This window comes from Gadus chalcogrammus, chromosome 9 (assembly GCF_026213295.1).
Source record: "Gadus chalcogrammus isolate NIFS_2021 chromosome 9, NIFS_Gcha_1.0, whole genome shotgun sequence".
NCBI classification, from domain to species: Eukaryota; Metazoa; Chordata; class Actinopteri; order Gadiformes; family Gadidae; genus Gadus; species Gadus chalcogrammus.
This window is the reverse complement of record NC_079420.1, coordinates 17362602-17387708: the sequence shown is the minus strand read 5'-3', so window position 1 is coordinate 17387708 and position 25107 is coordinate 17362602. Positions and strand designations below refer to the sequence as shown.

The 25107-nt window shown below is 44.2% G+C and overlaps 1 protein-coding gene across 1 annotated transcript; it reads left to right on the top strand.

The window, feature by feature from the left end:
• The first annotated feature begins 232 nt into the window (after nt 1-232).
• aars1 (alanyl-tRNA synthetase 1) lies at nt 233-20803 on the top strand. Its single transcript, XM_056598094.1, has 20 exons — nt 233-343; nt 3227-3384; nt 3745-3933; nt 4158-4303; nt 5215-5406; nt 5517-5661; nt 6079-6224; nt 7282-7390; nt 7948-8098; nt 9747-9871; nt 11341-11485; nt 11900-12075; nt 12387-12500; nt 12625-12831; nt 13156-13340; nt 14695-14803; nt 16056-16169; nt 16557-16763; nt 18014-18127; nt 19493-20803. The coding sequence occupies exons 2-20, from the start codon at nt 3241-3243 to the stop codon at nt 19670-19672; spliced, it is 2898 nt and encodes a 965-aa protein (XP_056454069.1). The 5' UTR covers nt 233-343; nt 3227-3240; the 3' UTR covers nt 19673-20803.
• The last annotated feature ends 4304 nt before the right edge of the window (nt 20804-25107 follow it).

The window sequence follows — 25107 nt, the reverse complement described above, 5'->3', positions numbered from 1 at the left end:
AAACATTGTTTAATAAAAGTATTCGCTCCATGTCCCATGTCCAATGTTATGACATCATCTACTGAACAAAAAAAATATTTTTTAATTTCATCGATTTGTCTTTTTCATTGCATCAGCCAAAGCTATGCGACTAAACCAGGCGGCGGGCTCGAATTGGATTGACGTTGCGTTGTATCCAATAGAGCTTACGTTTGACCACTATGCTGGTGAAACTACACCAATAGCGAGGGCTGGTGGGCATTGGGCGTGTTCCCTCTCTTCATTTTCCTTGTCACTTCACCAGCGTGGCTGTAGCTGTGTTTGGAAGCTGTTACTGCACCATTCTACGAGAACATCAACTTGTGTGAGTATTAGCATTGTAACATGCATATCACGTTATTATCGCGTCATTATCCAATAAATGCTGCCCTGTCAAATAGCAATTTAGTTTAACATAGCCTTTTCAGAAGGCAAGTATAACCTGACAGACTGGCTAGCTTGACCGGCTAATTCACTTGCTAACTGGACTACCAGTGATGTATGGTTATTATAAGATTGCCACTGTTAAAATCTGGTTGGATGTTATAACTGGAACGAGCACTTTTATACATTTTTATTTTTATTTTTAATAGTTTAATTAAAATGCAAGTGTGATTGATTACATTGAAGACCATTGGTCCTCTCCGTTTATCTGTCACGGTGTCATTTATATTATGACAACTTAAGGGTTGTCAATAATGCTTCTGTAACGTGTGACTGCAGTTGTAGCTGCACCTGTTACCTGTTAAACAAATATAACACGTTGAAGGGAGGCATTCCCAGGGCACTATTACTTTTCCGGAGGCTGCCACTAGGGTTGTTTTGTTGTTACCAGAGGGACACAGGGCTGTTTTTCATCTTTTAGCTTTGAAAATGGTTCCAGACATGAAGGGGCTTAACTGCCACCACTACAACTAGTAATACCACTAGTATTCCACTCAGCAGTTTAGCATTCACGTTGCGTACATCGTTGTCAATGGCCAGGTTGGTTACTGAACAGTACACCATTATCCCCCTTGTGTTGGAAATCATTGATGAAGCAGCAATATCTAGGGTTGATTGTTCTAAATATGTCATTATATTTGTACATTCTTGGGAATTGGTGCTATACAATACAGAGAGATTTGTTAAAGTTTACTTATTAAGGAAGTTATCACTCATGATGTGGTATAAGGAGCAGGGAATTGTGCTGAATCAATGATAGGTTCCATGGAAACGTTTACCCGCACCTGCGAAAGACATCGATGACTGCTGAACTGAACTCGATCGCTTGCAACAAAGCAACCATGATTTACCTTCGATAAAAGGAAAGTTAGAGTTGTTTTAAGAGCTGTAGAGGAAATTAGTTCTACATGTTGAAAAATATGTTGATAGTGAATATATGATAAAAATGAATAAAAAGAGTAAAAGTGTATGATACAACAATTTTTATTAATTTTGGTAGAATAAAGGCTAGGAATAAATAATGTTGAAAGAATATGTAACTGGAATTTGAGACTGAATTCACATGTATTAAAAATTAGTAACGTTATTACGCGAGTGAAGGAATGTAGCATTTCGATGACAATGCTATACACTATATGAAACAGTACACACACACACACACACACACACACACACACACACACACACACACACACACACACACACACACAGAATATATGACACAACTTAACAATATAATGACTGGTTATAAGATAGAGAAACAATTGTGTTTATGGGATGAATAGTTCCTTCACTCTTTCACAAAATATTTTACATTACCTTTTATCTTTCCATATGTTTTCCAAATATTTCTTGCCCTGAATGTTTTATGGTCACTCACGACTACCTTGACGAAAGATTGGCTTAGTCCGAGGCTTAAAACTCTTTATATAATTATTTTACGAAAAGTCAATGGAGTAATTGAACAGGAAATTTGCTTCCGGGACCAGAGCTGTTCAAAAAGGGGCCGTCACTTTTGTGATCTATTGCTTGGACTGAATTACGACTTAGTCGCAGGGCCTATAAGGCAAAGGGTTGTGGGAAGAACGCTCTTTCAGTTGTTTGCACAAGCCACAACATGTTCACTTATGGAAATATAATGGGGCCAAATGTCCTCAAAGCAAAATGGCAAGTTGAATTACGTGAATTTTTGTTGGACTTGGTTGTTAAAATATCATCTTCATCCGGGTATCACATTCACCATCCGGGCATCACAGGAAGAGGAATGGATTGCCGATCCACTATTGCACTATTTCAACTGTTTATGTGCCTGGTGGTGGTGGGATTGTGTGGAGGTGGAAGCCACCAGAGGAGATGAACCAAGTGCAACAGTACACTCAAATAAAACCTACTGTCCTGTTGGTCAACAAAGTATAACTTCACATAACCGCAGAGCTTGGAGCAAGCGCCGCCTCAGAGCAACTGTTACCATTGGTTACAATAATGTATCTGCAATCCTTTGCTCTGCCTGTGATACCCAGATAGTGAATGTTAAGACTCAATTTAAACCTGATTGACTACGGCCTGCAGAGAAATTAAGATGTTATTATTGCAACCAAATTCAACTGCAGAACAATTCAGGCATCAAATTTCTCATTCAATTCACGTCATTCAACATGCCTTTTTGCATTGAGGACCTTTGGCACTATAACACTTCCATATTCATTTCTGATAGCAATGGACAGTTTAACCAAAAGCCTATGAGATTTGACCAAGACATTCAGAGATTGTTGGTGGTTTGTATTTCTGCAACTTCCAAAAGGTTTTAATTATAAGTTCCACTGCCTCTTCAGCCCCAGGTTATTCCTCTGCGTGCTTGTTTCCTTGCCTTTGGCCAAAGCACCGGCCAGAGCTGGGTGGTGCTATTGTTGAGACTGAGAGCAATTTTCAGCCCACAAATGACATGCAAGCATAAACGTAAAATGTCCACACCTCATCATGTTAAAGCCTTGTGAGGCCTTCTTCACTAACATTTGTTCAATATTTGTGTGTATGCGTTTTCTTTTTGGGTCCACAGCGTGTATTGTTTGCCGTTGGGCCGTGAGCAGACAACTGCAGGGATTTATACAGCTGGTTTAACCAGGTGTACTTGTCTTTCACGCTCTATTACCACGTGGCATGTATTTGGCTGTAAAGATGAAATAGGTCAAGACCTATGATGATTCAAGACAGAAGGTTGGTCCTTAAGCTACATGTGTGTCTTTTATTATTGGTTCATGTGCAGGAAGTCGGTCTAGAATGGACTCTTTGTTGAGTGCAGCTCAGATCCGTGAGAAGTTCATCAACTTCTTCCGTCGCCATGAGCACCAGTATGTCCACTCGTCGGCCGTGGTGCCCATGGATGACCCCACTCTGCTGTTCGCCAACGCCGGCATGAACCAGGTACCATGAAGTGCTCTGTGGACAGTTAAGCAAGGGAGGTTTCATTTCTCTCGCTCTTCAAGGGGACGTTTTTTTGAATGTAAGAATATTTAACATAGTTTTCGGAGAAATCGTATATCCGCTCATTGACTGTTTCCATAAATAAAGGTCAGGATGAAACATGAGGGACTATTATATTAGATGAAATGTAGTTTCCTTATTTTATCCTACATTTTTGTGAGTAGTGCATTCAGTCAGTGATACTGTCAACATTAGCCGCGTTAGAACCTTACGTAGACCTGAAGTCTAGAGGCAGAAAACCGGTGAATATTTTCCCAATCTACCCCTGCTCACACCCTATTTTCTGCCATGCCTCCTTAGTTCAAGCCCATCTTCCTCAACACCATAGACCCTTCCCACCCCATGGCCAGGCTCCGGCGTGCTGCCAACACGCAGAAGTGCATCCGCGCAGGAGGCAAGCACAATGACCTGGACGATGTGGGCAAGGACGTCTACCATCACACCTTCTTCGAGATGCTTGGCTCGTGGTCCTTTGGAGACTACTTTAAGGTAAAATGCATTATTTTGATTTTGTCACTGGGGTTGTTTTTCTGCCCTCACTGCATGAAAGGAGGTTGAAGAAGGCCATTTCCCTAGACTGGCAACTTTAAAGCTGCTTGGCCATATCCGGTGCAGGAGTGCAAAGTCACAAACAACTTTATTAATGTGCTGTGTATAGGTACGATAATGATACATTTCTGCTTACCCTGATTGTGTCTGGTCCTGTTGCTTAGAATCTGGCCTGTGATATGGCCCTGGAGCTTCTGACCAAGGAGTTGGGCATTCCCATCGAGCGCCTGTATGTCACTTACTTTGGAGGCTGTGAGGAGGCAGGCCTGGAGCCTGACTTGGAGTGCAAACAGATCTGGATCAACCTTGGGTAAGCCCAGTTAGATGGAATACCAGTTAGATGGAATACCAAAAAAAGTTGCATCTTTTATGATTCACAATATTGCAACCATTGTTCTCTTGGGTATTTATGTCATCCCTGGCATATTTAAAAATTTTGAAGCCATACCTAACTACCATTTCATTCATTTTGGCTCATTTGGACATATTTCGTCAGTTGAGGTTTGTATACCTAATTAGTACATGCAGATTCAAGATTCAAATAAATTAAATAAATTATGTAAGCTTTTGTCAATCAAAGTTTTGAGACAAGACTGACTAGTACTATCTCACGCTATCCCCTTAGCAGTGGTACTCAGGAGGCCAGTGGGTTATATTGGTAAACTTGTTTTTCCTTTTCGAGGAACGGAAAGGTCTGCCTCATCTCTGAGGTTAAATAAGTTGCACAATATCGTGGGATTACACCTCTGGGATATGAGCCTGTTCCCTCATGAGACTGACTGTGTTGTTTGGTTTTCTACTTGGTGACTTTAGACACCGGGGCTCTTTCTTGAACAAAATACATATATATCTTTCCTTTTCTACACCACTTGTCCACATATCTTAAGTAGGCCAACATACATTCCAGCTTCCTTTATCAATTACAGCACCTGGCCTGATCCTTTTTATTTGTATTGACATTCACACAAGCATTGGTATACTGACCATACAGTGATGCCAGAAAAAAGCTTTAGTCATGCAATCACTAGCATGATCCATTAAAGCAGACCGCTTTAATCACCGTCATCTTTCAGAAGACGACACACATTAACCAGGCTGCCTCTATTATTATTAGCACGTATCACTGTGATTTGGTCAGGTTTCTACTTTGTTATATCAATGTGTGTAAACCATTTTAAACACATGCGGTTCCTTCTCTCTTCTCTATGTCTGATCTGCCAGTGTTGAAGAGGCCCGTATCCTGCCCGGCAACATGAAGGACAACTTCTGGGAGATGGGCGACACGGGCCCGTGCGGCCCCTGCAGTGAGATCCACTACGACCGCATCGGAGGCCGGGACGCCTCCCACCTGGTCAACATGGACGACCCCAACGTCCTGGAGATCTGGAACCTGGTGTTCATTCAGTTCAACAGGTTCGTAGTGGTATCCACTGAGAAACTCAAGTAGCTTGATCCCTACGGAACCTCTTTGTGTTCAATCAGTGCGTGATGCTTTAACGCCTGTCTCTTATGTCCTTCTCCAGAGAGTCGGAGACGGAGCTGAAGCCTCTGCCCAAGAAGAGCATTGACACCGGTATGGGCCTGGAGCGCCTGGTCTCTGTCCTGCAGAACAAGATGTCCAACTATGACACTGACCTCTTCGTTCCCTACTTTGAGGCCATTGAGAAGGTACAGACAACCTTCTGCAGCGAATACAAAATGCAGATGTATATGTCGCATTACTAAAATTATCCATTGACCAAAATCACATTTTGTAAAGTCCAAATTATCGCCACGTTTCACCCCATAACTATTCAGTGATTGGCATGTTTGTCTTCTCATGTATAAACGTGGTGTAACTCATTTAGTATGCTACTGCATCCACATTTTTCGTGATCCTTATTTTTTAAAAAACAAATGTATCTGCATGATCCGGGTGATCTGTTTATGCAACATCTCAGGTGAAATCCAAGCTCCCCTAACAAATGCATAAGCATTTTAAATCTGGGGTCTTCCATCTTTTCAGCCCAGTGACCCTTTGGAGGATTTGGAAACATGCATGGGACCTGTTGGACAGGTGGTCTTAATAGTCGATGTGTGTTTCAGGGTACGGGGGCCAGAGCCTACACTGGTAAGGTGGGGTCCGAGGATGAGGACGGTATTGACATGGCGTACCGTGTGTTGGCCGACCACGCCCGCACCATCACCATCGCCCTGTCTGACGGGGGTAGGCCCGACAACACAGGGAGAGGGTGAGCATGAACAGGTTTTAGCAATGTTGTGGAACATCTAGTTGATCAGTATCTACTAGGGGTGAAACGGATCAGTGTGTCCACGGTTCGGTTCAGATAACCGTTTTGGGCCTCGGTTTCGGATACGGTTCGGATTAGGATCATGTCCGTGGTAGTAAAAAGGCAGACTTTTTTTTGACGGAGGGTTTGGGGGAGAAACACAAAAATGAATGAGACCCACAGGCTATTTGCAATGTGTTAATTGACTGCAATCAGACAACTTGCAAGGCTTTTTTGTGCAATAAATGTTCCCCTAAATGCATTTGAAAACATGGTGCACTGACTGAGTGTAACATGTAAGGGATAACGGCCGACGAGGCTTAGAACTCTGGCGACGAGCGCAGCATGAAGCCAGAGTTGCCTCTACCTGTCCATTATTTCCATCGAACCGGTCGACCTCGAAGGCCGTTATCCCGCTTATCACCCGTTTGTATTTATCTCCCGTATATTTAGAATATAATTGTATCAATTACTTTCTTTAAATTTAGGAATCGTGCGCTTGAACTTCAGAAAACAACCTATTACAGCTACCTCATTGGCTCGGGCAGCGCTGGAGAGAATGCATTCCGCTGGGTCCTAAACACCCTTTTGTATCGGACGTAGGCTACAGTAGGCAAAATACGCTACATATGGCAATGCCTTCATGAAACCGAAATCCGCGGATCACCAGAATGCTCCGAACTGTGGTAAACGAACCGAACGGATTCGGATACAATTCGAATCCGCTGCAGGCCTAGTATCTACACCGTTACAAGCTTTCTCCAAAATAGAAATCGAGATAAATAAAACTGGTATATGTGCAAATATGTAGCGATTTTATTAACTTGTGGATTTTATAATTGTGGATATTTAGCATAATTTTATCTTCTGCAGGAAACTGGCATCCTCCTGTCTTTAGGAAGAAATTTAAAAAGACTATTTCCCACTTGCCTACTTATCTACTTTGTAATATTATTCATCTCTATCATTAAGGGACCTTTTAACCGTTCAATTAACCTTATCTCCCCTGTCGCTGAAGATACGTGTTGAGGAGAATCCTGAGGCGTGCCGTGCGCTACTCCCATGAGAAGCTGGGTGCGCAGAGAGGCTTCTTCGCCACGCTGGTGGATGTGGTGGTCAGCTCCCTGGTGAGAGGATTTGTCCCTCCATCTACTCCAGCCTGTTGTTTAATCGTGTCTGTTCAGTTCTAGGCCGTATGCCATGAATGTAGTAAACATGGCAACGACTGCCTTCCAATTGGCTGTACTACTTGAATTGCCTCACTTGTTCCGTTATTTTCTGTTCCCTATAATGAATTAACTAGGGAACAAGTATCTAGGCAATTTCAGACACTAATTATGCTCCGGAAATCAATATGTGTGACATATATTGGTCGCATAAACAAGCGTGTTTTGTAGTATATGAAGAACTATCTGCCAGACCATCTCTATTGGAATAATCTGATGTCAATGATAACCGCCATGCATCCTAGGATATAGTGTGTAAATTGTGCAGAAAATCACTGAACATTTCTTATACGTAGCATCATGGGTACTAAGTAGTGCTCAATTTGGGGAACCAGATCTGTCACATTTCAAACAACAACCCTAAGTGGTGATGCATTACGTGGTGCACTTTACAGGGCACACGTGGACCAATTAGACCAGTCCCTCTGTTCTTGACTCTCTATTAACCCCTAATACAGGGTGATGCCTTCCCTGAGCTGAAGAAAGACCCAGACATGGTGAAGGACATCATCAACGAGGAGGAGGCGCAGTTCCTGAAAACGCTCACCAGGGGGCGACGCATCCTCGATAGGAAGATCCAGAGCTTGGGAGACAGCAAAACCATTCCAGGTAAGGCCTAATTTATACTTCTTGTATCTGTCATTGGTGTTCTGGGTTTTGCAGTTTTAGCCCGGTGTTTTATGTTTACATTGCACATTTTTGGCAGCACACTCTAACTCAACGTCAATTAAAGGGATACTTCACCGTGGGGTTATGAAGGTTATAGGAAGTAAATAATTCTATGTATTATAGATGTGCAAAAAAAATTCAAATCGGTTCATCTTAGCCTGAGAAAAGGCAGAAAGTGTCTCTCTGGCTCAAAAGTAAGAAATCCTCCAACTCCCACAGTGCATTGCGCCCGCTGCACCGCCCGCCTGTTTCCGTTTGGAGGGGGAAGGACCCATTATACTAGCGCGAGTGGTAGCGCGAGCCAACTTTGGCTTCGACTCCCTCAAGAACATGAACCACGACATGGAGGAGAAAGGGATTGTTGGTGGCGAATGTCTCCCGCTTGAGCCCCGCTGAGGGACCACCGCCGGAGGCGGAGGTGCATAAGCGCTGCCCGGCAAAGATCCCTTTCTCCTCCTTGTCGTGGTTCATGTTCTTGAGGGAGTCAAAGCCAAAGTTCCTTCCCCCCAATTCATTCTCAACCTTGGCTGAGATAACCCCCAATACGAGTCTCGTTGTAGAAATACCAGAGACGAGAGTCCGACGTGTTATGCGCCATCACACCAACAGCAGAACGGTTATCCAAATATCAAGGAAGTGTACAACACTTGCGTTACAGTCCTGGAGCTCTATATCTAAATAATATCATAATACATAGATATATCATATAACATATTGTGTGCGCCTCCAGACGATATTATGAATCACAAACGACTTTGTCGGGTTCTGCGACGTCTCTGGTTCTTCCACTTTCACATCAACCTGAAGTCGACTGAACCGCGCGCTGCCGGCTGCCCGGAAACTCGACTGAACGTGGAGGAGTCGTTCGCGATTCAGCCTAGTTTCCAGTAACGGTGAATCGCATCATGGAATGCACGCCATTGCACGGTTCTCAGCTGAGTCAGTCAGACTCAGGGGAGTTAGTGCTACCGGAAACTCGTTTGTTCGTTCAGTCGAGTTTCCAGTGAATCGAATGGTGACCGAGACGACGACCGAACGAACGAGGGAGACGAACCGGTTCAGTTCGTTCGTCCTAAAGACTCGGTCATTCGAACCGGTTCGCGAACGAACGAGCCAACACTAGTGTGTTAGTGTCTATAGGCGAACAGAGCAAACCGGCGCGCTCCGGCGGCTCCTTGTCCTCGGCAACAGGCAAGGCTTGTTCAGCTGCAGCCGCAGCAGCAGCAGCCTCCTCCTCTATTTTGTCAATTCTTCCTGGCTGTATTCCAGCTCGTACTAATAGCTCTGAATGTCCGAATCCAACAATAGATTTTCAAAAATCCACTTCGGTTGTTTCTCATTGCAAATTTGTTCTCTAGCTAAGCGGTGAAGAAACATGGTGGACATTGTGTTTACACTGGGTGAGACTGAGGGAAAAAAACCTTTTTATATTACAATAGCGATTTTATAATGATAGAACGCCGGTTCTGAATCAGTGAAGTATCCCTTTAATGCTGCCAAGGCAATATTACAAGTTGATTTATGAATTGCTGTCAACACACAGGCACAAAGTCATGAAAGGCTAATCCGTTTTTTTTTACCTCCCCAGGTGACACAGCATGGCTCCTGTACGACACCTATGGCTTCCCCCTGGACCTGACTGTTCTTATCGCTGAGGAGAGGGGCATGGTCATCGACCTGCCCTCCTTTGAGGAGGAGAAGAAGGCGGCCCAGGTGAGGGGGGCCGAGAGGCGATCAGGGTAGGAGGCTAAAGGCCAAGGTGAGGAGATGGCCGACAGGCAGGGAGAGAACTGAACAAAAGAGGATGGCCCACTGTATGTCATAGTCCCGTTAGTGAAAGGGAAGGGCTTAAAACTGAGGACACCCGACGAGTTGTGAAGAGCACGCGATGTAACACCCTGAGCCTCCGTACTCCATTCCATAGATGTATAAATGTTGACCGTGGCTGTTCAGTTTAGAGTTTGCAGAAAACTGAAGCAAAAGAGTAATTTAGGCTGTCTCCGGCATACCTTTTTCCCCCTGAGTCAGCGTTCTCTGGCCGGGCGCTCGGAAGTTGCTCTGTATGCACCTGCCGTTACACAGCACCTGCAATTGCCTGCAAACTTTGTTCTGACGGTCTCTGTATAACGCTAGAAGAACACAGGGGGATAAGACGGGTTGTTTGTTTGCACCAAGTGTTTAAGCCTCATTAATCTATGTTAACGATCCGTGTTTGTTCTACTCTGAGACTTTCCGATGCTGTTTGCACCCCCTTTGATTATCCATCAAGACAATTATTTCCTGTTGGCATCAAAGGGGGTAAATGGGTTGATAATGCAGAATGAGATTTGGAATAGAATATATGGACGCAAATCACTGCCATCATTTTTTTTATCTTAAAAGCATTTGAATATTGTGTATGGAAATGGGGTTGAATCAATGAATTCATAAAAAAAAAATATTATTTCTTCATCAAAAGGTTATCTTAATAACTTGGTTTTTAATGTACATTTTGAATTCAAATATGGCATTTCAAGTTAAAGCATTAAAAATACACAATTTCAAATATGCTTTTTTGACTTCACTATTTCGGATACAAAAATCGGTCCAATTGTGTGATGTGTACTGGAACTCTGAACTCAGAAAGCGCAGCAGTCTTCGGGGGTTCAAAACCCCTCCAAACACAACATAACCACCATGATCAGACTCGATTGGTTGGGCATGTTCTTGGAATACTACTTGAATAATATTTGAATATTAATGGCTTGGATTTTTTGTTCAGTATTCTGATCACTTGACTATGAGTCATGAATATCGTATTTTGAATATCTGCAACATAAATATTTGAAATCGTGGTTTTGAAATGGTTTAACATGAAATGCCATATTTCAAACATAAAAAATAATAATATATATATATATATATATATATTTATATATATATATATATATATATATATATATATATTTAAATCTCATACAAAATCCAAAAGCTTTTAAAATCAAAACATTTTGGCAGTGATTTGCATCGATAGGAATCTTGATGAAACAAGCTGTCTAAAGACAACCCTCTTATTAAAAGCAGTCCACCATTGGGTGAGGAAATTCTTTTGAGAAGAGGTGATGAGAAAAGGGGACTCAAATGGTAGATACATGCACAACCATGTTAACAGGTGTGTATGTGTGTAATCCTCTGTGATCCAGTTGAAGTCCCAGGGCAAGGGTTCAGGCGATGCGGACCACCTCATGTTGGACATCTACGCCATTGAGGAGCTGAGAACCAAGAATGTACCTGCTACGGACGATACCCCCAAATACAAGTATTCATCGGACGACCAAGGAAAATATGGTAAGATGCATGTACTCGTTTTCAATGAATACCTCCTCACTACTATGTTATACTCACAATGCTTGGTGTTAGACTCTCTCACAATATCATGTATCCTATAACCAAAATACAAATTAAATACTAAACTCATTATGAGTTAGAGCTGTTCCTCTTTAATCCCATTCAAATTCCATTCCTTATTATTTGTAATAATACAATTATATAAGAAATTTGAATGCTCAAATTGAGCCTATTAATCACTTTTCCTACTACCTATACACTCTATACACAGGCTTTGCTAATTTGCATTGCAATTAATCTACTAGCGAAGTCCCTTCCAACAGCCCTATTATGCGTAGAATGCTGGTGACCAAGTGCATTGGTACTCCATGACGGACAGTGTTTAACCTGACCCCGCCCCCCTGTGCCGGCCAGTGTTCGAGCAGCTCAGTGCCACGGTGCTGGCACTGCGGCGCGACCGGGCCTTCTGCCAGGAGGTGGCCGAGGGCCAGCAGTGTGGCGTGGTGCTGGACCGCACGTCCTTCTACGCCGAGCAGGGCGGCCAGAGCTTCGACGAGGGCTTCATGCTGCGCGACGACGACACCGAAGATGTAGGCGTGCTTCAACACATACTGGCTCTGAAACATTCCACTGGGATTCAGGAAGCCATCTAATATTTTTTTTTAGTGACACCATAAGAATATGAGAAGTTGAAGTCCTCCAGAACCTTAGATGGCGGATTTGAAAAGGGATTGGTTAGAACACTTACTGGAAATGCTTTAAAGTGAAGGTCTGGAGTAAACAAACCAACAAGAATGCATTACTCTGCATGCTAACACAAAGGCGTTCCTCGAGTGAAGGATACATCTGCCGTGTCACGGCAAAACCTCTGATGGTGCTCCTCACCCCCCTGTGTCTCCAGAGGATGGAGTTCACCGTGAAGAACACGCAGGTCCGGGGGGGCTACGTCCTGCATGTGGGCACCGTGTACGGAACGCTGAGGGTCGGAGACATCATCACCATGCACATAGACGAGGTAAGCGGAGGTGCACACAATGTGCCTCTGTCACTTGAACATTGGGACCTCTCTCCAGCTCTGTTTTGTGGATCTCCATCCGACATCCATTTCCTTTTCTTTTGAACCTTTTGCTATTCCTCAGGCACGCCGCCGGCCCATCATGAGCAACCACACCGCCACCCACATCCTGAACTTCGCCCTGCGGGGGGTGCTGGGCGAGGCCGACCAGCGGGGGTCCCTGGTGGCCGCCGACCGCCTCCGCTTCGACTTCACCGCCAAGGGCGCGCTGAGCACCGGGGAGGTGCGCCGCACGGAGGAGATGGCCTGCGCCATGATCCGGGACGCCAAGGTGAGCCCCCCCCCCCGGGGTGCTGAGACGCCTCAGACATGTGTAATGAGGCCGTGAACGAGTGATGGGACCTTGCATGCTGCGGGGTCTACGAGGGAGGTCTGAGAGGGGCTTTACAGCTGCATATTGCAGGATATATGAATTATGTTATTTTTGTTGCAGAGGACTATTGGCCTGTTACCAAAAAGTTACCAACCAACAAGCGTTTTATTTAAATACATTTTCTGAAAGGGACATGCTGTAGAATTGTGATTTTCCTCCCCTCCGCATCAACATTGTTTCCCAGCCCAAAAAATGAAGTGTGTGTGTGTGTGTGTCTTCCAGCCTGTGTATGCAATGAATGCCACGTTGGCTGAAGCCAAGGCCATCCAGGGTCTGCGTGCCGTGTTTGACGAGACCTACCCTGACCCGGTGCGAGTGGTCTCCATTGGGATCCCGGTGCAGGACCTGCTGGCCGACCCAAACAGTGCAGCCGGCTCCCTGACCTCCATCGAGTTCTGCGGTGGAACGTGAGTCTAGAAGCTTTCGTCGTTCTTAATGTGTTTTTGTGTTTACATTTTGGTGAGTGCTTTGCGCAATGGATCAATAGAGGGTAATGACTTCAGGTAACATTTGGCGATATTTTAATTGTAATGAATACTTGTTGGTTTTCTGCCTCTTCAGACCACAAGCAAGTGTACATCTGTGTAAATCTGTCCATACCAATAACCAGTTTGAATGAGTCTACGCACCAGTCAACCTCGGTCTCCCGCTGTTAGTCAACCGATTTATTTCCTCCTCCCCATGGGGATATGAGAGTGAGAACCCCCAGCCCTGTCTGAAAGCTAGCGGAGAGTGTTCTACAGCAGCCCTCTTTTATCTCCTGTCTCCCTCTGACTCTTTTACGCTGACAGGCTTTCTCCTGATCTACTGTTTATCTCTCACCTATTCACTCCCTCACACTAGGGATGTTACGCTTACCGGTGTGAAGGTAAACCCCGATAAAAATGTTGTCAATAATTACCGTTATTACTGGATTATTATTATTATTATCTCGGTGGATAACCGCGCCCGCGGTGTGGAAACCATGTGCTTAAATCCTTCCCAGCGCTTCATCCGATTCTCCTGAAGTTGCCGCGCAGGCGCACTGTGTAGCCTACAAACATATAGTTTTTAAGTTTCTTGAAGTTGGAATCATGGCGGAAGGAGGAGACGACAGCGCCCAAGACATCCATCATTCCTCTAATAGGGATGAGGATTTCTGGCAAAAATACGATTCAGTATTCGCTGAGAAGTATTCGAATAATATTCGAAAATCTGTCAATCAAGAACCCCCCGTGAACACACACACGCACCTCGGATACAAGCACACACATTGACATAGGGAGAGGCTTTTATGATTTGTATGAAATCAATCTTTATATTTCACCAACTGCGCCATCAAAATTCAACATCAAATTTATTTCAACTAGGGCTTAGGCAGATAGGCCAACATGTGCCGAAAAACAGATCGCTTTTTATTTATAAATTTTACTGTACACAGTCGCATGACGGTGAAAACAACAACTTCACACGGTGTGTCTTTTTACAATTTATTTATTACCAGCATTCGTAGTGTTGATCAGCCGAGAAATAGTCTGCCAAAGACGTTGACGTCGCTTAGCAACCGAGGACGCTGGGGTTGATAAGTTACCGGACTACTTGCAGAGTAATACGATAGAAGAAAAAAATCTACTTTCCTTGACGGCGGTAATTATATGCTTAGCAACGGTGAATTATCAAAAAATTAATCTCCCTCACCGTCTCCCCCTCTCTCTCTCTCCCCGGCTCCCCCTCTCTCTCTCTCCCCGTCTCCCCCTTTCTCTCCTTCTCCCCCCTTTTTAGTCACCTGCTAAATTCGGCACACGCCGCGCCCTTCGTCATCGTCTCCGAGGAGGCCATCGCTAAGGGCATCCGCCGCATCGTGGGGGTGACCGGGGCCGAGGCGCACAAGGTCAGAACACGACTCGGGGTTCAAGAGTTTTAGCGGTCACATGCATATACAAGGAATGCAGTGAAAGGAAAAGGGGCAGGGCCTGCAGAGATGGTGCAACATTCAAAATATGAAGTATTCAAATAGGATGACCAATAGAATAAAAATAAGAATTAAAATAACAATTGAAACAATTAGTCCTATATAGAATAACAAATTTGGGTACAGTTTAGAAATTAAAAATGTGCAATAAACTATTGCACATTTTATTATAATAAAGCAAGAAAAATATAGGTATTCTGTAAAGTAGAGGGAATAATAATCATTAAATTGAGGTAGTCTGCGTGTGTGCATGAGTTGAACACCGTGTGTGACTTGGTTGGGGGACCCGTTGGATCAGTGTTTACAGTCCTGATGGCCTCGGGAAAGAAACTCCGTCTCAGTTTCACAGTGTTCGCTGCATGACAGCAGAGGCGGGCACAGCTGCCCGTGTGCCTGAGGACGCTGCTTCTCGTGCGTCAATGCACTTGGAAAGTAGTGCAGTGGAATGGAGCACTCAGAGGGATAACTTTAAAAGTGCTCGTGTTCTGCTTGGTCTATGGGGTCAGAACAGTCTCATTAATAATGTGTGCGCATTGAAATGTATTTGTGAGAAGAGAGTAATTTATATATAAATCACAAAATGCATTTGTGATTCCTTCTCTGTGCATTCATTATTAATGAAACTGTTCTGACCCCATATTGGTCCATCTGTGGCCGTGCCATGTGAGTAGATGCCTCTGTCATGGGTCTTTAGCTACCGGCATGCGTCTTTTCCCCCAATACGTCTCAAGATGTAACGGCTTCCTTCTTCCCTAAACATGTGAAGATAAGATAGATATTGCAGGTAATGGAATTCAGGCAGTGTCCATATAAGCAAACCAAGACTAAATGAACATTGGACTGTCACACAATGGATCATTGTGTGACAATGATCCATTGTTGCTGCCTGGATCATTGTCACACGTCCTTATCTGTTGTGTTCCGTTTTTTGGAGGGAAGAAGGAATCAAATGATGTGACCTGTTCTCCCATTCAGTCCTTTTTTTCATAATCCCACACGGAATTCCACTATGATAAACACCTGGGTTAAGCATACTGATTTCCTGTCGTAAAAGCACTTTATCCCTGGCCATTACCGGCATCCACCACAACCCTCCTCCTCCTCCCTCATGCCTCCCCCTACTCCCCCTTCTCTCTGTCCACCGCTCCCCCCCATGGGGTCCGTTCTCCAGGCCCAGAGGAAGGCCGATGCTCTGCGTCAGTCCCTGTCGGCCCTGGGAGACACCGTGAAGGCCCAAACCGCCCCCAACAAGGACGTGCAGAAGGAGATCGCTGACATGACAGAGGTACGCCCTGGGTGGTGGTACACATGACATGTATTGTAGTCATTCTTGTAGAGCTTCCACATTGGCTTTTTTTGGCGATGCATATTTTGTAAGGCACACAATAAGTTGTCCAGAATGGCCCCCTGAGGCTTGCAAATATAGTTTAACACTGTGGGGGCTGATCTGCATGGTGAGAAACATTTCCTGGAAGATCCAGCGGTAATGGGAAACCATGGCTACACGGTGTTGTTCTGTTTGAAGCGGTTCCTCGGGCATCAGAGAGGAAACTAGAGGATGATGACATGCGGTGACAGCCAGAGTGGTTAATGGGCCGCAGTAATGACCAGCCCCTGTACCCCAGTCCTGCTCCTCATTGTGGACCTCTGATGCCTGTGTCTCCGCCCTCAGGCTCTGGGCACCGCAGTGATCTCCCAGTGGCAGAAGGACGAGATGAGGGAAGGACTCAAGGGCCTGAAGAAGACCATGGACGACCTGGATCGCGCCAGCAAGGCTGACGTCCAGAAGAGAGTGCTGGACAAGACCAAGGAGATGATTGACAGCCACCCCAACCAGCCGCTGCTGGTCCTGGAGATGGAGAGCGGGGCTTCTGCCAAAGTGAGTCACCACAGGTCCTTCAGAGTTACCTCCTGATGTTCTGTTCCAGGACAAAGCTCAGCTCTCATTATTCTTAATTTAACAAGACATTAATTGGGGCCCATACCACGCCACATATGCAGCAAGGCAATTTCGTCCCATTTACTATTTATGGGACCCATTGAATGGATTGTTTTGCTGCTTTGAACCCAAGGGCTTATTCCAAGTCTGGCATGATGCTATGTGGCGTTTATACAACATTGTTTTGTGATAAGTTTTGATTGGGGTTCTTTCGTTCACGGTCCAGTAGGGCTATAATATAAGTACATGGGGCAAGTGCAACTTGGTAGGAAGATGCACGTTTTTCAAAATTGAAAGTTCAGGGTATATTCATACTTTCTCAGTATGTTTTATTGAAAGACATACAAGCCTTGAATCACTAGTAATGTTCAATTTGAACTATTATCCTTCCCTCACTGGTAAACCTCCACACTCAAACTGCACAGTGTTGGGCTGGGGCAGCGCTGTTTGATTTGTTGTTTTGCTTGTTTCATTATTAAAATATCACCAGAAGGAAATGGAAAATCTATCAGTTGACGTGATTCTGCAGCAGTGGACTCAATAATATTTGTTGTTGTTTTGGAAAACCTAAGGACTTGTAATGATGTATTCGGGCCCGCCTTAAACGGCTGTTAACTTATTTTGGGCCAATTTCCGAAATTTATCAGAATTATTGGTTTCAAAACCCCTGCTGTAAGCTGTAGGTGGGGATGACTAGATGAATCCCCAAGGATTTTTCTCATTGATCATTCTTTCAAGTGTCTTCAGGTGGAGGCTGTAATGCCGTCACTTATGTCTACTAACAGCATGTCTGCTAACCATTAATCAGGTCTTTATATTATAATATCATTTGTAGTCCAAACATTCAGCTTAACAGAATCTATCTGCGCTGGTGCGTTTCTATTTAAATTATTCAAACTATTTACATTCTCCACTCTTGCTCCAGCAGAGAACGGATTGACTAACTGTGTTGTTGCCATGGAGATGAATTAAGTTTCCGTTTTCATTACCACTGACCTTGACGTATTGCTCGCGCTCTCTGGCTCCTCTCTTTCTCCTACATTTACCACACAACTCCTTCCCCCGCTCCTCCCTCTGACACTCCTCACCACCACCATCACCATCACCATCACCACCACCACCACCACCACCATCACCATCACCACCACCACCACCATCACCATCACCACCACCACCACCACCACCACCAGGCGCTGAACGAGTCTCTGAAGCTGCTGAAGACCCACTCCCCGGAGACCTCCGCCATGCTGTTCACCGTGGACCCCGACGCAGGGAAGATCATCTGCCTCTGCCAAGTCCCACAGGTACCACCCAGGGGCTGAAACACCACCACACTGCTGAAACACCACCACACTGCTGAAACACCACCACACTGCTGAAACACCACCACACTGCTGAAACACCACCACACTGCTGAAACACACACTGCTTGAAACACCACACTGCTGAAACACCACCACACTGCTGAAACACCACCACACTGCTGAAACACCACCACACTGCTGAACACCACCACACTGCTGAAACACCACCACACTGCTGAAACACCACCACACTGCTGAAACACCACCACACTGCTGAAACACCACCACACTGCTGAAACACCACCACACTGCTGAAACACCACCACACTGCTGAAACACCACACTGCTGAAACACCACCACACTGCTGAAACACCACCACACTGCTGAAACACCACCACACTGCTGAAACACCACCACACTGCTGAAACACCACCACACTGCTGAAACACCTTCACACTGCTGAAACACCACCACACTGCTGAAACACCACCACACTGCTGAAACACCTTCACACTGCTGAAACACCACACTGCTGAAACACCACCACACTGCTGAAACACCTTCACACTGCTGAAACACCTTCACACTGTCAACGTTCGGCAGGGTCGATTTGACTCACTCTCCATCTACCATTGTCATTGCAGCTTTTCTCCACAGAGGAGATCGGTTTTAGAGAGAAGGGAAACGCCCGGGGCAATTGCGTCATCAGGGGGGGGTTATTTGCATACAACTTAAGTTGATATGCTCGATAGAAGTCCTGTGCTGTGTTCCAATATCCATACCTCCATGAGTACACTTAAACGTAGTACACTATCCGTACTCACTAAGTTTGCTAATTTTCAGATGTCAGTGTTCCAAATGGAATACTCTATGGTTCACTAACCGGAAATTACGAATGACCGCCGCCGCGGCTCCTCCCCCGCAATAACATCCCACAGCTTTGAACGGTGAACTCTTTACGCCTAGCAGCTATAAAAAGCTATAAAAGCTATAAAAACAAGAAAATTACTTAATGCAGGCTATGTGGAAAATGCGCCGACTTTGGCTCAGCCTAGCTCCGCCCTCTTCCGCTACGTAGCTAAGATGGCTGCCGTTGAGTACGAAAAGTCTACATCGATCCGTTTTGAGTACACCATCCGGCTCCTTTCAGTACACTTATTTTCGCCCGATCTGAATTGGAACGCCCTACGTACTCAAATTAAGGCTAGTATGTACGGATAGTATGGATATTGGAACCCAGCACAGGCTTCTGCAGTCACACAAAAAGAGTCACATAGTGGGAGTTGAACGATGGCCTTATGTCCAGGCAGTGGATGAATGTCGCGGTATCCTCCTCCACCACCTGTCCTCTCTCTCTTCCCCAGAAAGCCGCCAGCCTCGGCCTGAAGGCCAGCGAGTGGGTCCAGGAGCTCTGCCCCCTGCTGGACGGTAAAGGCGGTGGCAAGGACATGTCCGCCCAGGCCACGGGCAGGAACACGCTCTGTGTGCAGGAGGCCCTGCAGATGGCCAACGCGTTTGCCCGGCTCAAACTGGGGGAAAACTAAAGAGTAGGGCCTGCCTGTGGATAGCAAGGAAGGGAGGTGGAGACGACCACAACAAGGGGTGATGGAGAGAGCAGAGGGGACAGAAAGGTAGAATCCATGAACACTATAGCGAAGGGGCAGTAGTCTGGGGGCAGGGTTCAACCGTGCGTGCGACAGGCACACTGGGATAGCAGTTCTGTATCTTGCATCCCAAGGTAACCTAACTGGAAGGAATCAAAACTCCTGACAAGAGTGTCCCTCTTCGTAGACCCTTTTTATTCTTCAGGGCTCTGTTGTGGTAGCACTTTAACAACTAGTTTTTGGTTCTGTTCATAGGACAAGAAATGGTTAATGACGAACGGTTTGGTCCACAAGCTGTTGGTCTTACTGGTTTGGGTCACTGTCCTGTTCTCTGTCTATCGTTCCATATCGTCCAGCCATCTGCATGTGTGTCTGCGTCTTCTCCCTCTCTTTCCTAAGCGTCTGTCACACTTAACAGGGACTGCATTCAAGCTGGACAAAGTTTTGGCTTCCCCCACACCCATTTCTGCTGACCTTTTTCAGACATGCAAAACAATTGCAACATAGAATTTACATTACATGATTTATAGACAAATTGAGCCTTGCCCAGCACAACTGGCAAAATATACGTCATGTCTTTTTAGGTGGATGCATAGCATTCATTATATATTGCGTTGAATCATTGTACTGTCTTGTACTGACCTATCATCACTCAATCATTCATTGCAATTATCCTGGATTGAGAGGGATTTCCGAAAGGGGCTATGGTAGAAAGGGTTCCTAGGTTTTCTTATCGGCAGGCTATGGATTGAAGGGTACGGCCTGTCTACTTGCGCACACGTCCTCGACCTCTGCTGGGTTTCGTCACCCTGTGACTGGGATCTGAGCCAATGTGGCTTTTCCAAAATGCCATTACGATCGCAAGCCATTCTTTATCCGTCAATGTCAAGGGCCATTGGGAGGCGTTGAAGAAATTATGCATTAATGTATGAAATAATAAAATACCACTCATCATTGACCAGCCAGTTGTGTGTCCTGTTATGCTTTCCCAGCATTAGCAGTTGGTCTCCAGTTACACTGCTCAGTCTGCATAGGAGAACCCACAAATGACACAACTAAGCCATTTCTTAGCCATGAGATCTCGTGTATGTTTGAAAAGCTTTCAGTAATATCTATTTTTATATTTCCAGTGTGAGTATGTAATCCAACATGTTACAACTACTGATGTACAATCGGAAAGAGCTTTTATCCGTCGATTTGACCATGGATAAGCAATATATTCTGTGACCACTATTCAGAAATTATAACCCACTCCCGGGCAATATCTTCAACCCGCACCTCACTAGTGAAAGAAAACAGATGACCTGTTTAACCTTCCAGAGTTTGGCCAAAATGGGTTAACAACTACTTTGTCATGAAATAAGACTACATTGTTTCATAAGCTTTTATTTATAAGATACAAACAGCCTCGGATAACATTTCATACATATTTAATTAAATGTAAGTACATTAAATGTATCCAGCGACATGAACAAAACAATTTAAGCAGAACTGTGATGTATAGCCAGTTCAGACACAAACCACTGTAATGACTAATGCCATCTGTCTGAGGAAGCGTTCTCTAACTCTTGTGAAATGTTTTCAACTAAAGTAAAATGTATAAAAAAATACCATGGAATGCCTTTGGCTGACTCAAACTAATGAAGCAATTACAAGTTGTACCTTTCATGTTCTAACTCACCAAGGACAATACAGATTGCAACGTTGTCAAAAATAACTTGATCATTTAAAGAAGATACTTGTAAAGTTCTTATTAATTAGTTCCTTCTCTAACACTGAAACGGATAGTTATTCTCCCTAAGCCAATTTTATTATAAATTCATTATTTTGCTAAATTTAGATCAGTTTAGCACAAACCTGGCATATGAGCGATGTTCAGGGATTTTATTTATTTTTTCAGTTATTTGTTTACTTTCCTTTCAACATGATATGCAGAGATCAGTGATAATCAAGATCTGCTTGGATTTATTTCAGAATTAATGTTTTTTTGTATAATATTCATTGAGTTTATTACATTTACTTTATCCACCCTAAGATACATTTTTATTCATTTGTATTTGTACAGCCTTACACGCGTCTAAATAGATCAGTTGGTTTCCTCTGCACAAACACATCAGCTCTTCATGCTATAGATCTAAAAGCAGATTCTTTGTCTGAAGTTTGTCTCAGTCTCTGAAGTTTAGAAACCTCATGAAGTCCTACTTCAAGTTCTTGGCACTCTAGAAAAGTATGCAGAAACGGCCCTTCCAAGCAACAACAAATTGGGACATATCACTAATGTCCATATTTTCTTCTGATCTAATTTCAGTCTGCAAGGCAGGGGCCATGGAAACAGGCCTTATTAAGGACTTATCACGTCACGACATCACGTCTAAGAATCGACTTGGTGAATGAAACAACTTGGGTCCCAAATAGCTCAACCTTTGGGCAGACCTGACAGACTCTGTAGCAGGTGTTTTTGAGCACGGTTCTATGAGCACCACGGAAACAAAGTATGCTCTGTCTATCTTTTGGGGACACTGGCTGATAGTACCAGGCCAAAGAGCATCAGATGTGCAGCCTTTTGTCTTGTTTTGATAAAAAAAGAAATGGCTAAAAATATAGTGTTAGCTCCATCTGTATATGCCCACAGACAGAACAGTACATCGTACTCTTAAACACTTAAAGTACACATAATCACTTCTTCTGATCGGGTACAATTGGGAGCAATCTGTTCTTTTCTTTGTTTTGTGTGCTGTTGGTTAGAAGCAGCAGCCGGGGTAACTTATCTTGTTGCCATAATCTATCTCTAAATGTCATCTCAACATGACAACGGACTCCCTCGCCTGCCTGTGTAAAATGATCTAAATATCTCCTTGAATCACAATCTGTGTTGCTCGAACATCTGGCAGACTATTCAGGAATAATAAAAAAAAGTGCAGATTTTTTAGACCCAATTTTCCCCCACTACCGTATGCTGTTAAGTTTTCCAAACTAACACCAAAAGTCAACTAAAAATTGCTTTATTTCCAAAACACATTTGAGAAACTTGACTGTTTTAAAAGCAATTCCCCGGGGTTAGGAGGTCAGGAAGGGGGGGACCATGAGTAATAGGCCTAACAGTGGGACAATGAGCCACTGCTGATGATAAATTACTTAAGAATGTGCAGTGTCAGCATTGTACCAGTGTGTTGTTTCACCATTAAAATACATATTGTAATCACCTCGTTCTCTCCCACACTGGATCTGCTGCCGCCCAGTCGACAGAGCTCAGCCTTACGCAAATCGACGGTTAGAAAATAAACCTTTGAATGGCCTGTCCAGTTCCCGCCATGAACACCAGAGACTGAATAAAATGTGAGGAATGTGGTACATGATGTTTCTGCAAGGACTAACCTGCAAAAACAAGCCAAGAAGATGGTACCTACAAGCTAATACCTGCAAGAATGATTGTACGTTTTCCATCAAAACAATGAAAAATAGGAAAATGCATAAAAAACATCTAAAGTCTTAATAATGTCAAACAAGTTCCAGATGGACTGCTTCACATCTCGAGTCTACAGTTGAAAATAAGCAACATTTACATAGCGTGATGATGGGAATTGAACCTGCAGGCAATAACGCCAGGAAAAGGCAGTGTTTCATATACATCAATGCATGTGTGGGTCTGTGTGTGTTTACGGTGTTGTACATTTGTGTACAGCTCAAAGGCACAGCTCACAGCCAGGCTGAGGTGTGTGTGTTTTGTGTGTGTGTGTGTGTGTGTGTGTGTGTGTGTGTGCGTGTGTGTGCGTGTGTGTGTGTGGGTAATGTGGTCTCCAATTACAGAAAGAAAAGTATCTGGAGGCGATGGCCACAGACAGGAAAAGGCACAAAAGCATGAATATTTGGTGTGCTATTTACTCATGAATAGTAAATATTGTGTGTGTGTGTGTGTGTGTGTGTGTGTGTGTGTGTGTGTGTGTGTGTGTGTGTGTGTGTGTGTGTGTGTGTGTGTGTGTGTACGCATGTGCGTGTACGTATGTGTGTGTGTGTGTGTGTTTGTGCATTCAGTCAAGTCACACTTAAACTGACTGAACTGTAAAATGAGCCTAGCCCAACAGAGAGCATCTTATAGAAGAACACCATTATGCATCATTTCAAAAACACGTCCATCAAAATGATGTGTAGTAAAACATTGGTCACCCAGGAGACTGAAGGTATGGTTATACAATACTATCAAATGATAACACAATATTTTATATCTGCTGATCACATGGGAGGCACAGAACTTTACTGCATTTATTGCCGTCACAGACAGATACCTTTTCATGCTAAATTGCTGGATAGACAAAGTTTCCTTGTGTGTCTTTGTATCTCGCCATTTCCTTTCCAGTAGCTGTATACTTGGTTAATGCCATCCAGTAAGTAAGCCGTGCCATAGTTTGATTGAGCTAGCTGATTCATTCAAAGGTTAGTACATACTAGTCTGCGAAACCATCAAAATCGGGTGTGGAGGAAATTAATTAGCCAAACCTGCACATTCCAATGTTTGTTAAAAAAAAAAAAAGGGAACTTAACCCTGTAAGGCATGTCTGAAGCTGTATCAGCTGTAAAATCATATCAGAAGTAGTACTGTTGTGTCTTGTATTTATCCACAGTTAACTCAACTACAGTGTTTATAAGCGGCACAACCTTTAAAACACCACAACTTGACTAAGCTTTGAAGGAAAGAAAGGGGAAAATATATGAATGAAGAAGGTAATCCATTGGCCCATGGCTAACAAGAACATAAAGAAACTAACTCTAATGCAGTTTTACAATGAGAACAGGGTCAAGAGGCAGAGTGTAAGGCGATAGATGGCCCCCCTGACCAGCTCAGTTCAATGTGTGTTGGAGGTGGAAGGCAGACAACAAAATAAAGAAACAGAGAAAGAGAGACTCACTCTACAGAGCCGTGGGTCTGCTGTATCTTATCTTAAGCAGCACCTTCTACAACTTAAAGACAAATCCCTCACAGAAACTCGCCAGAGAGGAATACAGATAATCAGTTTGTTTGTGTGTGTGTGTGTGTGTGTGTGTGTGTGTGTGTGTGTGTGTGTGTGTGTGTGTGTGTGTGTGTGTCTGTGTCTGTGTCTGTGTGTGTGTGTTGTGTGTGTGTGTGTGTGTGTGTGTGTCTGTCTAAACAACAACAAAGTCCCAGAATAAACATAATGTCATCAGTACACTCAAAAAGATGCACCACAGATATAACTCACTAAGAGTCTTAAAATTGTGTGCGGGTTAGTGGTAACCAGAGCCATTGAACACCCGGACACACTGAACCCAAAACAGTGTGTCCACAAACATCCGTCCTGGAGCTCAAACTGAGCAGGCTCCCCATAATGGACAGTGTGATGTGTCGTCGTCCCCCCCCC

Bases quoted from the DNA above. Each gene is read 5' to 3' on its own strand.
- aars1 (XM_056598094.1), top strand. From the start codon at position 3,241: ATGGACTCTTTGTTGAGTGCAGCTCAGATCCGTGAGAAGTTCATCAAC. The intron at 3,385-3,744 runs GTACCATGAAGT...ATGCCTCCTTAG, and splicing joins CCAACGCCGGCATGAACCAG to TTCAAGCCCATCTTCCTCAA. The intron at 12,501-12,624 runs GTAAGCGGAGGT...GCTATTCCTCAG, and splicing joins TCACCATGCACATAGACGAG to GCACGCCGCCGGCCCATCAT.